Below are 18,110 nucleotides of genomic sequence, written 5' to 3'. Positions count from 1 at the left end.
CCAAACCCCGGATGGAGTAGCCAATATTGACCCATAGATGTCGTCAGGTGAGAGAGAGCTTTGGGATCAGGGGGCAGTGTGCTTTCCTTCCGTGGAAAGAGGATGTGGTTTAAGGAGAGACACCCAGGTTTGAATAGGACCTGGCTCTGCCGTTGACTGTAGAAACTCAGGCAAGTTTCTCTGTGTATGAAGTTCTATGACCTCATCTGTGAAATGGGAAAACCATCCACCTGGTGATGTCTTGAACATCTGGTGCATTTTAGTGGCTTAAAAAGGGTAGCCAGGTACTATGATTACCTCTGATTTCACAGAATTAGGTCTGTACTTGTACAGTTGAAATGAAACAGAGGGAAGGCCTATTTCGCCATGTGGGAACTACCTCTCAGAGGGCAAGGCTGGGCCCTTCCGGACCTCCTCCACAGGACTCCCAACAGACAGCCCATTGCAACAGGAGCATTTTTCTGCCTCTTTGCAATTGCCACACAAAGGTCAAATCGACTCACCAGCCCTGGCCTTAGCACAACGCGGCAACAACATTCTGTGTTCTGGGGATGGGGAGACCGGTGCTGACATTGCTCCTAATTCCAGATTCTGCAGAATTCGAAATTCCTCTGGTCTCAGCCAACACGTGGCCACACCCTCCCCCTTCTACCTCCTCTCACCACTCCTTTTCCTGTATTTCTGCCACTGTCACCTTCCCACTGTCCGGCTGCCCAGGGAACCCAAACACTCTCCTCAAAGCTATCTGCCAAGCAGATTTAGTCCATCAGGGCTTGTCGTCAGGGCTCTGCTTCCACAGCAAAATGACTCAAGGGGTAGTTCTTTCTCGGAAATTCTGGGGCCAGATGTTACATATAATTGTATAGAACATAAGCACAAAATTGTATAAAACTCAAAATATACATTGAGAGTTAAGTTTCCCTCCCACTGATGCCCCACCACACCCAGTCCCGTCTCTCCGGTTGTCATTAGTTCCTTATTTGTCTTCCCAGAGACACTCTATTTTTTACAAAGCTTCTGTGTCTCCCACGCTTTTATTTCCTCCTTCCCTCCCTCCTTTCCTAATTCCCTCCCACCTTTCCTTCTTTCCTTTCCTTTCCTTCCTTCCTTCTAAATGAACACACACTGTATTATTAAATGCCTTGCTTTTTTTTCCTTAACAAAATCAGTACAAAATTTAAGTCCACTGTTAAGTTTAGACTTTTTCTGTGCTCTCCAGCCCTTTATGCCCTGTCACCCTTATCATTAAAAAGTTGCTGACGGCATACCAAAAAATATAATTATTCATTCATCTATCAAGTATAATCATGTTGCACAAATATTTATATTAAAAATATCAATCAAAATAGAAACTGTAAAAGGCTAAAGATGAAATTCAACTAAATTTTTAAAAATTGTATTCAATTTTTAGTAGTACAAACTATTTTGCTTTCTAAAAAATTACTGCTCATATTTTTAATAGGATCAATGTGTTCAATATGCTTTGTCATGTTTGAAAAATCTTGGGTTACCCTTTTGTGAAATAGCCAAGTCAAACATCTGGTTGTATGTTATTCACTTTATTTGGACACGGTTTCAGAGTCCATCAGAGCTGAAAAAGAAACTTTACAGCGATATGTGGCTCCAAATGGAAGAAGTACATTATTAGCTGAAATTTATGAACTCATTTTTCAATTCCATCTATCTTTTATGCATAGACCTTTGCTGAAATTTTCCCTGATTGAAGGTGTTTTTTGGTAATGTGCACACAGTTGATGAGAATATATCCAAACATGTTTTTTTAAAATGCTCTTGCCATGGATTAAATTTCTTTTGAAAAGAAATTACTTTCTCACTAATTGTTAAAGTATCACTTCGACCTTGAAAGGACAAACTGTGTGTTTACTTTTTTAAAAAGTATCTGCTAGATGACATACTAACAGCAGCCACTTGCCATGACAGGAAGTGCCAGCTTGCCTGCAACGCTTGTCTTTTTGTCGATGAGAGAACACACACTTCACTCTCGGGTCTTACATGTCATTTAAATGCGCTGTCATGAGTGTGTGGTACCAGAGACCTCCCTGGCTGTTCCCCATCACATGGCCAAGGGTTAGAAAGATCCCACTATTTGAAGGCTTTGTTTACGAAATTCATCACATTGATACCATCCTTTAGGCACGTAAATTGCAATTCTTGGCCATATGCCGGACCCAGGACTATGAGAAGATGCCTCTCTTCTCCTCCTTACAACTCCCCAGCACAGTAATAGCAATCAGGTAAGAAATCTGTCTCACACCTGGACCAAGGCAGAGCACCTTAATGGATTGTCTTGGGCATCCCAAGGGGTGCGTGTGCCACTTAGAGATTTCTACCAAGGACTCTCTTCGATTAAATGTAAAAAGCTTGTTTTTCTTTCATCTTTGAACTACCTTGCCCTTCCTTCTTTAAAGGAAAATACCTACCAGATCCAGTCTCCTTAGGACAGTACCTTCAGGGAGGTTGGCTAGGCTTGCCCTGGGAAGGCCTGGCAACCTGTCCCCTCCACGCTCCCCACTGCCCTAGTGCCTGGGGCAGGGAGATGATAAAAATGACGACACCTGTGACTTCCATTTATGGAGCTATTGTTTTGTGTCACTCCCTACACTAGTGTTCTGTCTATAAAAACAGTAGCGTCTCTTTGTTCTCAGGAGTTATTTTCTATAACGTGTCTGTAAACACTGAATTAAGAACTCTGAACCATTGCTTCTAGGAAAAAATACAGGACTTGGTTCCTACTAGCCATTGGTCACAACATGTTTGTCAACCAGTCAATACATAACGTCAGTCTACGTGTGTTTCCGTTTAAAGAACAATAGACGAAGAGATGACTCATTAATGTTGAACTGATGGCCAACAGCACTATAACTCGTGCCTAAAGGAAGATGATCTAACACAGCATTTTCTTCATAGGGCATATCACAGTCTTCTTGCACTTAGGAACACTAGGTAGCATTTAGCTCTGTGCTGAGGAGCCATTTAAACAGCAAAATCAACAAAAATACAAAACATGTGGTACTAAACAGACGGAAAAAACAGACATTTGTTTCCAGGAGGAGACCTGCAACGAGAAGGGACAGTGCAGGTTTGTTTGACTTCGGTGAACAACGTGCACATGGGGTGACTCACAGTTTTCATCACTCTGCACGTTCCTGAACGACACCAGGTATTGATATGTGGATGACATATCAATTTTCAGCGAGGTGGTGAACAGATACATGGAATCCATGGATAATGAACATTGACTATATCATCCCGTGGGATCCTTATGAAATGGGTGCTCCTACAATGACATGTGAACCGGGAGGAATCCCAGCAATCTCCTCTTCTGGCTACCTTGAGATTTTGGGGAGCTAGTACAGTGACTTATCCAAAAACGTCCAGGGCTTACGTGATACACACAGGACTAACTCCCAGGTCTCCCTATGCACGACATACTTGTGGGAGCAAATGCAAATGTTTTGACTTGCAGATGGGGCCATATGTACAAGTTTTTGCACACTCTCCCTCAGTGTTTTCTCTGCAGTCATTAAAGTCTGCTTTTGATCAGAATGTTTGATTTGATGACTTGTAGTATATGGGCCCAGTGAAAAATATATATAAAAAACAAAGGAAGATCAAAAACCTGAATGGAATCGGGCACAAAACAAGAAGTTAAATGAACTCTATAAAATATTTGCAGCAAGAAAAAGCTTTGGCTTTTAAATTTAGTTCTCCAGCGAGCCAATTCATAGATGGGTAATATAAGAGGGTAATGATGTGGAAAAAGCCAAACACGCTGTAGAATTTCAGAGACAGCACAGGATGCAGAAATAGGAAAGATGTGCCAAGATGTGATATTTCGGTTAGAAAATTATTAATGTATACATATTTATAAATGTATACATTTTGATGCCAGATTATCTCAAATTTTTTTTGATATTTTATTAATTACACTAAAGTAAGTCATTGTTTATTTGGCTAAGAGAAATACAGAATTTAAAATGCAAATTAAAAATAGCTCATAACTAATGCGGCATGCAGGCTGTATGAGAAATGTGTACACTTCAAATGAACCAACAAGTTCCAAAAAAGAAAGAAAGAAAGGAAAGGTAACGATTCAATATGTTCTCTGACTAAGGTCCTCTGCTTATCATCAATTGGTACATCATTACTTTTACATCTAAGATTTCTATTTCAATGAATTCTTTCCAAGTCTCTTCCCCACCACTGTTATAACTTCACCCATTTCTTTGGAGTGCTAACTCAGCTCTTCTTAACCAATAACATTTACCACACATCTGCATATGCACGGTCTGACAAAGTTCTGTTATTTACAGAACAAGACATGGTTACAGCTCTATCCGTTTATTGCACTTTTCACATACTCTTAGAAGGAATTTAAAATTCGTCGTCAAGGTCCCAACATCTCATTTATCCATTTCTACCTGAATCGGTATCTCAGCATCCATTCTGTCCATCTTTTAAGTTAAAAGATGTAATCCTTACTCATGCACAGCATTTTCTTAAATTTAATTGTGTGATGTACCATCTCTCCCTCCCAAACAGAATCGTGCTTGTTTCAAGGATAATTTTTATTGATGAGAAACATTTTGCAGATAGAAAAAAAAATTATCTTATTTATATGCTATTTTCCATTTTGAAAACAGAAACTCTTTTTCTTTTCAAAGATTAAAACCCTTAACGTTGTCTTTTCGGAAAGGAGCTTATCCATCAGTAAGGATCCCATCCTCTTTCATAAATGAATCGATTCATCATGTCAAAAGATCTCAGAGGCTGGTCATATGGTAAAATGTGCCCTCCACCTCGAACAATGACCTTAGAGAAGAAAAACAAAAGAAACATTGAAATTTTGAGAAATGGATATTCTAAATAAATGGAAAGTATTAATTCAGATTAAAGTATCCTGAAAGCTCACAGGAATATAGAACATATGCTATCAATCCATGCCTTTGGATATGCCGATTGTCTTGCTGTTGATAGTTTTAATAATAGGTAGCTTAAGGTAGACAAGTTTTTAAATTGTGTAGCCATTTAATTTTACACAAAGTTGTGTTTATCGTTCACATTCATAAAACTGGAATATTCCTCCCTGTCTTTTCCCTCTTTGGAGGGAGTTGTCCGCTCCCAAATGCTATGGGGTGATTTTTACCTGATTAGGCCCCCGCGGTGCGTATACCTACCCCAGGTCAGCTCTGCCTGAAACAGGATGGAGGAATCTACCCTATTCCATCCTTCAATGAGTTGATCTGCTTGACCTCCACACTGAGCTAAAGCTCCCATCTTAGCCGTTACCATTCATTAATAAAGGGGATACTGTGATGCTCCAAAATTAAAAACAACCAACAAAAAAATCTTGCCACCTGAAATTCTAAAAGGCTATTTTTTGAGCAGCATAGAATTAGAACATGCTTTTTGCCTCAACATTTACTATGAAAAACTTTCAAATATACAGCAAAGTTGAAAGAATTTCATATACTCACAATCTAGATTCATTAATACCCACTTTCCTCATTTTCTCACATATAGATTCTACTACCCATCTTATCTTTTTGACACTTTCAGAGTAAAATAGAGATCTCAGTACATGTCCCCTTAAATTTTACACAGAATTAACATACGACCTGCAGTAAACTTAAGCGAAGACTCCAAGAGTTTGGCTAACAGTGGACACCTGTGTCACCTCTCAGAATGTAGAAAGCATTCTCAAAAACAGTTGAGGTGAGTTCAGACCCACACATGGACCTACAAGGGGTCCACCCTGTGCTGAGCTCCACACTGATAAAAAGGGGGACTGGTCTCTATACTCAGAAAGCCTCTAGTTTTAGCAAATGTTCCACGTAGAGGATAAGGGGAGGCCTTCATGATTCAATACCAAAAGGGGAAGGCCTGACACTGAATGTTGGGAGACCGTGCAGGAGACATCAGTGTGGCCTGTGATGTCCCGTGGCCCACGTGGAGAACGGACAGGAGTTAGTAGTAAACGAAGTGAGTGAACATGTGTAGTAAAAGGATCATATTCCATAACTTCTAGCTGCTGAATCACAGTCAGCAAAAATCACGATGACATGGCCCTTTGTAAGAGGCTAGTCCCGTTTTACCTGCTTCAGTCTGAAAGGAACTGAGGTAGAAAAAACCATACAAATGTATTTGTGTGGTGCATTCATTATATTAATCTCTCCCAACACCCACTATCTTACATACAACCTTGCTGTGAGGTAAGTGGGATCAACATTAGATAAATTTTATTTTGCTCAGAGCAATCCAAGTTGTGCCCTGCACAACCGCAGAGAGTGCCATTCACATCAGCGTCGAGGTGACTGAGCTATTTGGAGCCATTAGGTGGCTTGTCCGAGTCCCACAGTTGTAAGTGAGACAATTAACTAGAACCCTGGCTTCTGATGCAAACACCAGTGTTTTTAATCAAGTCATTGTACCTACACAATAATGTCTTACTCTTGAACCAAACTTTATAGCTTCTTCACAGAACATTTCACCCACCTCTCAACAACCCTCTGAGGTAGGTAAGGGAAGTAGACCCTCGTTAGAGATGTGAGATTGGACTTACTCCTCCAACACAATTGGAAACACCTGCTTTATGTTACACTCCATCAATTGTCATCTGTGCCTGTTGCAATGACAGTGGAGCCCACCTACCATTTGTGTGCAGGCTTGCTCCTGGAAACCCAATGTGTCCCACTTTTGGTCACAGACTGAAAGTAAACAGATGTGGGACAAGAGCCCCTGCATGTGACTCTAAAGGAAAAAATGTTGCTGTCCTCACACTCCCAGGCTAGAATTCTCTTCCTGAAAATTCCCATCCAAATCTCTGGCTCTGACAGGAATCTGATGAGTGATTTTTATGCAACTTCAGCTCAGCTGAGGACTCTTAACAAAATCATGTTTGTGACAAAACCCAGCTGCTTCAACTGGAAATGAGTTTGGCAGCAATGGTCCAGAAGAGCAGTAAATGAATACCCAAGAGCTAAGGTCACCCTGCCTCCAGGGCCAGAGCTACAGCTAATGGGGGGATAGCATAGGGCTTTATGGTCTGGGCTCAAGAGGCAGAGTGCAGGGGCATGATGGAACGCAAACCAACTGTGTCACTTAACCTCTCCAAGCCTCAGTTTCCCTAACTATACACTAGGGAAAGAAGTGTTACCACGGGGGGTAGTTGTGAAGTGTGTGAGAAATGAATGCAATAATATCCATGAAACACTTAGCACAGTGCCAGGCCTGAGATGGTACTTAAGAAACATTAGCCGTTGTCATTATTCTTCCAACAATTATCCTTATTCAAAATCCAGGATCAAAATGTTTGTATCAACCCAACGAGAATATTGTGGTCTCACATTAGCATCAAAAATCTTGCTTTATGGAAGCTGTTTAAAACAGTGGCTCTCAAACTCAAACATGGCACAAAAAAAACTACTCATTAAAATAGACTGCTGGGCCCCACCCTGGATGTATGGATTCTGAAGGGTAGGGCCTGAGAATTTGCATTTCTAATAATCGCAAGGTAGTGCTGATGCTGTTGGTTCAAAGAGCACTCCTTGTTGGGAACCACTGTTTAGAAGAACTTTTCTATCCTGTGACAAACAAGGCAATTCTCTATGTACCTTGAAGGAGAATACAAATAGAAATTTGTTTACTATGACCTCACCTTTGTGCATTTCTTCCTGATCACCTGCTCTCCTGGTATTTACACACACACACACACACACACACACACACACACACACATTCTATGTCTGTGATAATTAGGTGGTGAAGAAGAGATGACAGGGTTGCGTGTTGTAATTCTTACTCTCAGTGACCCCCCAACTTCCGGTACAATTCTGAGCCGCCATATGTAATGACCAGATGACATCATAAATGGTGTCATGAAAATTGGAAAGAAAAGCTCATTTTGGAACAGTCTTTTTCATGTACCACAAATTCTCAAAGTATGTTCTCTAGCAGATTCACATATAGCATTTCACCAATGTCAACCTTAAAAATAAACTTTTGAGTGCTGAAAAAGAAACCACTCCCTTGTTTATGGCTGAGCTGCACACCACTCACAAGTCAAGGACACAGACCACGCCACAGTTTTTAGAGGTAGACGACAAAATGTGACAAGAGTCATCTCAAGGCTCCCTGGGTAGAAACGGTCTCATCACCAGAAACTGCACGTTTGGGGTGCTTCCACACGAGAGCTGAAACCTCCACACGCGGTTTTCCACATGGTCCAGGGGGTCACGTATGTGTCATGGGTTTTAAAAGGGTTTTAGAAAACACTTTAAAGCTTTACTCCACTTTGTTTTTTAGGAGATGATACAATTTTCCCTGAAACTAGAAACCTGGACCTGGCAGGAAAGGTTTCCCAGTTGTGCCTTTTTAGATGACAAAATATGGAGGGAAACTCCCAATGGGCAGATTGATGTAGATGTGTCCCGGGAGGTTTCATGGGGGTCTTGGAGGAGCAGCTCGCTAGGAAGACAGTGGTGGGTGGGATGAGGGGAGGGAGGCATTGCAGACAGAGGAGAAACTGCGCCTGCAACGCAGGGGGGCCCGGAACTGTATGGCACATGCTGTAATCTGCAAATGGCTCCATTTACAAAGGATCAGAGGGAAAACAGAGAGAAGGTGAACAGGTAAGTCCCACATGACATGCTGCAGAGATGCATGGATCTTATCCTGTAGCATTGTGTGTGTGTGTGTGTGTGTTAAAGTACACGTAACATAAAATAAAGTTACCATTTTAACCATTTTACAGTGAACGGTCCAGTAGCATTTGGTACATTCCCAATGCTGTGCAACCATCACCACTAAATAGTTGCATGATGTGTTCATCACCCCAAAGGAAACCCCCATACCCATTAGCAATCACTTCCCACACCCGTCTCCTGCCAGTTCCTGGCAATCACTGATCTGCTGTCTGTCTCTATGGGCTTGACTACGCTGCATATATCCTGGAGGGTTTTAGGCAGGGTAGTCATATACCCAGGTTTGCATTCCACAAAGATGGCTTAATATGGAATGAGGGGGTTGATTTGGAAGGAGTAAGGAGGTAAATTAGGAGACTAGCTGTTTAGGGGAGAACTGATGTAGGCTCGTAGGATAGATGGTGAGAAGGGAAAGGAGAAGAGGGATGTGGGGTGATGAAGAGCGTGAACTCAGGATTCAGCAGACCTGAGTCTGAACCCAGCTGTGACTTAACTGCCTCTACTTTCTCATCTGTAAAATGAAGAATGAGGAAGACCAGATGTCCCAGGACTGAGGGACTTCTGGGAACATAAACTTTCAGGGCACTGAAAAAGTGCCAGGCAGTCCAGGATGGTTGGTCACTCTAAGACTATGTAACTTTTCGGGAGGATTCAAAGAGATAATGCATACAAAATGTTACATGGCACCCAGTCCCCAAGAATGTATGAAGCTTGCCCCGTGTGCCGTATAGATAAACAATAAGCTCTGAAGCAATGGTCATCATATGTCATTATCTTTATGGTCAAAGGGATACTTTTTTCCCTTTAAGAGTGGAGGAAGAGCATAAGCTACTGTATTAATAAATATAAAATGCATTTTTATGCTTTTTTTCCGGAAGGATTATAATGTATTCTTCAGGACGGGGAATATTTCTCTTCCAGTCTTCTTTTATTTCCATGCTATGAATCTTTCCTTCCCACGGGAAACATCCCAATTAAAGTAAGAAAGCAGCTTCAATATGAGCTCCTCCCTCTGTCAATACACTTGACTTAACTGTCTGGGGTGCATTTTATCCTTTCAGCCTGCTAACACCACGACCCATCCCCTTCTTCCCCTCCACCCCCTTTTACCGCATGCAATGCCAAACACTCTCTTCTCCCCACACAGAAATGTCAAGCAAGCAAGACCTTACTTGTCTCAGCAGAATGGCAGAAAGCTGTTCTGTCTTTTTTCCCTTTTAAGAACCCACGTGACAGCACAGGATTGGATGCAATTGAAAAGGAATCGAAACTTCACTTCTTCCACGTCCAGTTTTTATATTAGACATGAAAAGCACAATCCAGCTCACTAATTACGTTTACTCAATACCTCGCGGCATAATCTCCATTTGTCATGTTCTTCTGGAGGACAGAATGAGAGTGGGGAGGGTAGGGCAGAGGTTATGGCACACACGCTCTCTGCCGTTGTTCTGAGGACTTGTGTCCTGACTGCCTCACTGGCTTTTGCATAATGTGCAAAAGAGAGCCGGCCAGCCCGCTCAAGTTTTGTTTCCTGCAAACCACAATGGGGGGTGGCTCTGGCAGACGTGTCCTGGAGCTCTCTCACACCTGTGCACGTCGCTGCCTCACTCCACATTCAGTGGCTTCACGTGGGGAGCTTGAAATCAGCCAAGGTGGGAGTGTTCACACCATGGGAATTGGCAAACATGACGGATTAGGGTCTCCCCCTCCCTCCCAAGCCAGTTCACCCTCAGACCACTGGTTCCCTGACATTTTGGCTCTCCTGGGGAAAGATGAAACATTTGGGCGTTCTTCCTCTTTCCCGAAATACATCAAAGAAACATCCATCCAAATGGGTAAATTATAAGGTCTAAACCTTCTCTGAAACCTTGGCTCAGGATAGCAGATGGGCCGGATTTCAAATGTTTGCAGAAAGACAAGAAGGTCCTGGTTGCCTGCGTCATTCCTGCCTCCCCCACTGCATAATTGGCAATACGAGTTTGAAGACCATACCACCACCGTCAGTTTGTATCGGTGCCCCCGAGACACTCCAGAGCTGGTCTGGTTTTGGACAACTCCTGACCGGACAGGGCACCTAGATTCAACTGTGTTCCTGAGCCACAGCCGAAGACGATCCTGGACCTGCAAATGTCCGCAGGTTTCAGGAATTTAGGATACAGAACATGCCCGAGAGCACGTTGTCATTGTGCCATTTGTTGCACTAAAACAAGGCACACGGTTTTGCTATGAAACCAAGGACAGTGCAACGCCAAAACAGGGCCCTCAGTGCGGATGGCACCGCGGCCATTTCTGAACAGAACTTTATTCTATTCCATCGCACTGCCCATTCCTCTACCCCAGCCCGTGCTCCATCTTGTTTATTCTTTGGCTCTGTTTAACATTCCCATGAGCAATTCTGTGAATCTGGTTACACTTCCAATTAAAACAACAAAAAGTTACTGTTGAAAAAGCAAACCCCAATTCCCTCTTTGTTCCTCAAATATTACTAATTTTTAAAACCCATCCTCCATGTGTGACTACTACTTTAAATGTCAGACGTCTCAGTGTTTATTCACTTCCCATAATGAAATGGTTCTCTGTTAAATTTTCAATAGATTATTAAAAAAAACAACCACTCACCAGCTAAGAGAAAATTATGCATCATTGCCTAGCTGTTAAACCTTAGTAAATAGATCTGCTATCCAATTTGTATTTTAAATAATACAATAAATTAGCTCCCTGAGTATTAGCTAAGTGCATCTTTGGGTAGCTTAATTTAGAAGCATTCTTTTTATGCTAATCAGTCTTCTCTAATGAAAAAGACCCACACGAAGAGGACTCTTGGCAAATAATCTGAGTAAAATTGGGAGTTGCTATTGTTTATTATTTCCTTTATTTTCAGGAAGAAAGCTGTGTGTTTCTTTTTAAAAAGGGTCGGGGGGCGGGGGCGGAGAATCCCAATACCAAAATCAAATTTTTAAAAGGAGAGGACACCCTAGTCAGCCACTGAGATAATGAAACTTCTACAACTCCCTCCATAAATTTGCTTCCCAGAATATTTCTTTTTTCTCCCATGTAATGCAGAAAGGAAAGTCATCCACTGAAATAAACAATGCATCCTCTAGTTGAAATGGAATGGTTTTGAACTATTCATTATCCCTGCGTGTGTAGTCTATTTCCTAGAAGACACTGTGGTGTGTCCAATTGGTGAACAACCATAGATAGCATTCCTTGATAATCGTAGTAGTAAAACACACACACACACACACACACACACACACACAAGAGGGGTGCGGGCAGGAGGTAGGGCCAGTTTAATTTTAATTCTAATACGCTGAATATTTACTGACCGCCAGGAGCTGTGCTAAGGGGTTTGTTTCCTCCAAACATAAATCATACATTATTCCTGTCATCAGGGATCTCAGCGTCAAGCAGGGGAGGAAGGCAACTGCAGAGTTAAATGCAACCCCACCCGTCGTACAAGCAATAGGAGAGGCACCCAGAGACACAGAGAAGGCGGCCTTCTGGGAGAAGAAGGGCTTCCTGAGGTGGTGCTAGAGCTTAGCTGTGAGAGGCAAATGAGGGTTTTTCAGGCTGTCGGAGGGGTAGGAATGGCCTTTAAGGAAAGGGGAGGGCATCCCATAGGAACTGCTGGCTGACTACACAGTAAGGTGTGTTTTGGGAATTATAAGGTGTTTTGTTTTTTTCTTAGAATTCTAATTGAGAAGGAGGGAGAGTGAGAGAGAGTTCAGGTTAGGAAGGAAGACGAGACCAGATCAAACATCTTCATTATTCTATGTAAAGAGATTGGACTTTATTTTGCAGGTAGCACAGAGGCAGTAAGAGGTTTTAAACAAGGAGAAAACACGATCAGACTTGCATTTTGGAAAAAGCACAGGGAGGAGGGTAGATGGGGGAGGAGGGAGACTAGTTAAGACCAGCTAAGGAGGCTCTTGTAAAAGGAAAAAAGTTTAAACACAACAACTTCAAACACATAGAGTGTTCTTTAAGCCACTTTTAAAACTAGGGCATTTTCTAAAAACACCACAAAGCAAAAACTGTTTCATTTTAGAATTCATAATGTGGGGTAGCCATCAGTTTTGTTTTTAGTGTCCCTAAAATGGTGTCCTTTTAAAACTTGGTTTGTATAAAATCAGTGTTTTTCATTTTAAGTAATCCTTTGTGGTTTCTCTGTCAAACATTAGGAAATGAATAAAATCAGGGCAATGAGAAGGATATTATAAAGCAGATGTGAGAAATGCTAGCTGAAGAACTGGGTAATATTTGTCAATTACTCTTTTTCTTGACTTTCTGTTAAGTCTCATAGCAAAGCTGCTGGATAAATCACTTCACTTTCTTGTTGTTTCAATGGAAAAGTGATGGAAAGGAGGGGACTTGTACTGTGTTGGAAGATGATTCAGATTTTTGTCCCTGTGGTCTAGGGTTGCCTATAAATCCATGGCATACATTGAAATCTCTTTTATTACTTGCTTCTTATACTGAGCCACGGTTGATGAGTTGATGTAAAAGGAAATGAAGGGATAAATTTCTGGGTTTTTTTCAGTTGGATTTTTTTGGGTAGCTGACTTCAGCACAGGACATCCAGAAAGAAAAATGCATTTGTACAACCAAAGCAGCACCAAGTCTGAGACATGACAAGTGTGGGATGCTTCGATCTGATGGTAGCTAGAGGGGAAGATGGGAAAGACAGCGAGAGAAAAAGAAGGCAAACCACGAAATGTTGGACACGGGAAAGGACACTTATTATAACTTAACAAGCCCAGGTAAAAGATGATTAGGGACAAGTCCAAGAGTTGGGGAGCCAGTGGAATCACCAGAACTTTTATGCATCACTGGCAAGAATCCAATCAATCTGGAAAGCAGTTTGGCCTTATCTAACGAACTTGAAGATCTGTAAACTCAGCAATCCCACCTCCAAGCATTATTCTTAGAGAAACTCTTGCACACAGACACAAGGAGATATATGCAAGAATGTCCACGATAGCAATAGCTGTAGTAGCAAAAAACTGGAAACAACCCAAATGTCCATCGGCAATGGAACGGATGGATGATACAATCACACAATGGAATACTATGCTGCAATGAAAAAGAATGAAGCACAACTGAACATATCAACATGGATGAATCTCACAGAGCACTGAATAGCAAGTGTTGCTGTAAAACACATACAGAATAATTCCTTTCTCTAAAATTAAGGTCAAATATTGTTTATGAAGATGTATATCTATAGTAAAACTACTAATTAAAAAGGGGAAAGAATGATTAAAAACATAATCCAGGACAGTGGTTTACCTCTAGGGGTAATGAGGAAAGGGGACGGGGTTGGGGATGGCGAGCTCCTGGTAATACTGCATTTCTTAAACTAGTTAGTAAGTATAAGGGTGTTCATTTATCATTGTTTGTTTTACCTTACACACGTATTATACATATTCTTTGGTCATTATTCAATTTTTAATTTAAAAAAATGAAAAGAAAAACTACCTACCAATGCTGTAAAACTCACAAAAATAAATCTTTAAGAAATTTAACATGTTCTCTGTCGTGCTGTTTTCTTCTGCCCAACACAGAGATGATGAGATGGGCCATACCTCTAAAAAAAGTAAGTGGGGAGGATACAGAGAAGCAATTGAATGGAAACAAAGGCAAACATGGGAAGGACGCCCTTTGGTAAGCAGCTTTAAGACAGAGCTGGTGCCAGAATCTAAATCTTGGGACTCCAGTTGCTGCACAAAAAAATAAATATTAGGAACAAAAACAAACACCCACATCTCCATGCAGGACCGCAGAAAAGCAAGTTGCCAAATACTTGGAGTTTTCTTTTCTTTTTGATAGATTGTTTTTTACTCTCTAAATCTAAATTCCTATATTCCCCTTCTTCCATGTTCCCATGCATTCGAAGGTAAGTACAAAAGGTAAAACAAAAACAAAATCAAAAATGCTAGATGCTCCATTTATTGTCAACAGGGGTGGTTCAGATTATTGTTCAACTAGAAGGAACCCAATGCTTTCAAATATCTCATTATTCAATGTAGCCACTTTCATTTACTATTATTAGACTGCCACGCAGCAAAATGTGGAACACCTCCCTAGCCTTCTCTACTTCTTGCACCTCTCACCAAGACAGTTTCCTTGTTACAGTGAAGCTAAAACTGGATACAACTGCACTAGTTCCAGGTCTGTCTGATAAATAATATTTGGCCCATTTCATCATTTGAGGCTTTACAGCACAGTAGGTCTTAAGGACCCTGTGACACAGGGGGAGAGCTTCTTGCCCTGTGAAAACACATTAATGCTAGGAGAGAGGTCAATAAGGGCAATAGGAATAAATATTTATTACATGCTGACTAGGTGCCAGGGAGAAGGTCGAGTAATGTGTAATAAGCACGATCTCAATGAATCCTAAAAATTAACGCTCCCATGAAGAGGTGGGTATTAATATTATCTCCACTTCACAGATGAGAACATCTTGGAGAGGTTAGGTAATTTGCCCAAGGTCACACAGCTAGAAGTGGAAGAACAGGGAGCTAATCCAGGTCTAACACAGTATCCAGTCCCTTAATCCCTATATTGTAATGTCACTTGAGTATGGTGACACAGGTCACTAGAATTGCCAAGGTAATAAACTAGAAGTAAAATTCAAGTCTATTTGATAGCTAAGCTCGTAACTCCTCAATCTGGGGTCACCAAAGGTGGTCTGTCGTTGGGTTGGGGACGGTCTATAAATTACTTTCAACAATTCAAATAGTCTAACATATGGTTTCTTGGTCTTTTTGTGCCATGGACCCCTGGCTCTCTAGTGGAGCCTATTGACACCTCTCAGAATAATCTTTTTACATACCCTCGATGTATAAGTCTATATATCGAGGTGCCAAAAAAATATGTACACATGACTTGTATCCATCTTTTGTTATCGGTATATATTGAGTATTATAATTTTAATACAGTTTTCTCCTTTCTTAAAATGTGTATATATTTTTTGGCATCCCCCTTTCTATATAATACATAATATATGTGTATATATAAATAAAATAGATTACAAATAAAGCCATTGCATTGAAATTATCCATATAAAAATAAATTTGTGATATAGCAAAGTACTTCTGTATGAACACATTCAATAGGAGTAACCAGCGGGTTGTTAACTACTGTAATTTTAAAGTCACGATGGTCATAAATGTTGTTTCGGGGTATTTCCGACCACCCGTGTATTTGATATGAAAGCATTTCTGCTTTCTATCAGTGAGAAAGTCAAAGGTACTGGGAACGCAGCTATGGATTGCTGCCTACCTTCATAATGGCAGGAAATGCTAATCCCATAATTCATAATGGCAGGAAATGCTGTTTTGGTTAGAAGTTCGTAAAAATAAAAATGCAATTCTTTTCCCTTCTAAGTTCACTGACCCCTTGAATCTGAACCACAGGCCTGTACCCCCAGGTTAGGAACCCTTACGAAATAACCTAACAATTACCTCATGGAAGTGTTAGGTTAATTCCTGACAAGGCTTTGGTCTACATCGATGCATTTTTATTTTTACTTTGACATGGAATCAATCAATCCATTAAGCAGTTGATCAATAATCAGTATCCATAGGCAAATAATAAGCAATACCCAGAAATAAGTTCACTATGATTGGTGGACGTCTCTGCTAAGGACCCCTCTGGATGGTGTTTACCACAGATCCTGCTTGATCTGGTTGTATCTTTTGTTCAAAAGCTGATGTTTTTGAAAGTAACAAAGACACACTACTACCTACAGAGTTTGCACACGAGGATCATATTATTTTAGTACAGGGCAAAACTCTGTTGGGAAAAGGAAGCTGATGTTTTGAATAAATAAAAGAGGTTTTCTCCAAGTCTAAATTACCAGTGGTCTATCAGTGTTTTGAGAGAACAAAGACCACTTGTAAACCTACAATGCATGGCAGGGACTGAGGTCTAAAATTTAGCGTCAGGTTTTGGCTGAAGATTTCAGAGAACCAGAGCCACAGCAGTAGACACCGTGGACGAGAGGACACTTTTCTAAATGTGATGCTTTAGATCAATGGCTGGTTTGTTAGGAGTAAAACTAGGCTCTCAGGTTTCTGGTTGGCCTGGAAATAAGTAAAATAGGTCAGGATTTAGAAAGCACTTTAGGTGTCAGAACGGAAGTTTATCCAAACATAAGCCACACAGGGTTCCTGCAAGTTGGAGGCCATTTCAGTATCAACAGAGGGAAAAAAGACATCGCAGTTTAGGGTTCCCCCAAACCTGCTACATATTAGAATTCCCTAAGATGCTTAAACATTGATGCTCAGGTCCTATCCTAGACCAATAAAATCAGCATATCTGGAGACAGGGCCTGGGAATCTATAAAGGTTGAAACACACTGATTTAGGAAATGTGCAGATTAACAAAGGTCCCAAGTTCTTTGTCATTCTTCCCATCACGATGAATCTGTCCTTGCTCTGTGATTTGCTTTGACCCAGAGAATGCAATGGAGACAATATTCTGGGACTTTTGAACCCTGGCCTCAAAAGGACTGGCATCTTTTGCCAAACTCCCTGCTGAATGCAGCCTCATGTGTGACCTCAGTCTACCTCATGTAAAGCAGAATAACCACCCCGCGGAGCCCATTCCACCCACATAACTGAGAAATACATTGTTGTGTTAAGCCCCTAAGTTTTCATGTGACTCCTTATTCTGTAATAGTAATAAATAACTGGAAAATAAATTACTGACAATTCTTCATTCTTTTTCCTGAAAGATCTTGGAAGCCTGATATGAATTGAAAAGCAAGGCTGCTCCATCTTTCTAATGCAGGCAGGAGACATACTTACATTGTGCAAACAAAGGAAGACCCATATCCCATGTGGTCTTTGGCGAACTCCCAGCTCCTGTTGCTGTCTTCCCCGGCCCCGCCCCAACCCTGAAAGCTTGCACTACATTATCTGGGTGGCCGTTGTGGTAGACATAGAGAGGCACCCTCAGATCCCCCTTCAGGGATGGACTTACTGCCCAGTTGTGGGGGGTCCAGTCAGCAGACAGCCTCCAGCTGTTAGCTCCTCCAGAGTCTGCGTCAGCTGCAGAGAGAAGCCTTTCCCAAGATGATGCCTGCCCTGTGGTAACCCACATTTGGTGACTGAGTGAGGCAGGCGGTCATTTTGGTCTGATGTGGGATACTCTGATGGAAAATACTCTGTCTCTAGCGCTGCCTGCAAGGTTGGCCAAGGTTTGCCAGGCCTGTATCACAGTTTGATTTCCTTCTCTGCCTATTCTGCTTCCTGCTCCTTATTTTTACAGGTGTCAAGCCCTAATAAACATCATGCACCCCAAACTTTGCCTCCATGCCTGCTTCTGGAGAGCCCAATCTGTGACTGCCATGAAGCTCTCTGATGACGACAACTCTTG

General features: G+C 41.5%; 1 protein-coding gene across 3 annotated transcripts in view; it reads right to left on the bottom strand.

Moving 5' to 3' along the window:
- Window positions 1–4,145: 4,145 nt before the first annotated feature.
- The window catches only part of CPVL (carboxypeptidase vitellogenic like), a 113,662-nt gene continuing 99,697 nt past the window's right edge, over window positions 4,146–18,110 (bottom strand). For 2 of the 3 annotated variants that reach the window (XM_033088525.1, XM_033088526.1), the window contains exon 13: window positions 4,146–4,833. In XM_033088525.1, the coding sequence (XP_032944416.1) occupies window positions 4,729–4,833 (105 nt within the window). In that variant the 3' untranslated portion in view covers window positions 4,146–4,728. The remainder of the gene's footprint in view (window positions 4,834–18,110) is intronic. The other variant, XM_033088524.1, reaches the window with a different exon arrangement.

Source organism: Rhinolophus ferrumequinum, chromosome 20 (genome assembly GCF_004115265.2).
Source record: "Rhinolophus ferrumequinum isolate MPI-CBG mRhiFer1 chromosome 20, mRhiFer1_v1.p, whole genome shotgun sequence".
In the NCBI taxonomy this organism is placed as follows: Eukaryota; Metazoa; Chordata; class Mammalia; order Chiroptera; family Rhinolophidae; genus Rhinolophus; species Rhinolophus ferrumequinum.
The sequence above is the reverse complement of the archived record's forward strand: the minus strand, read 5'-3'. Positions and strand labels throughout refer to the sequence as shown.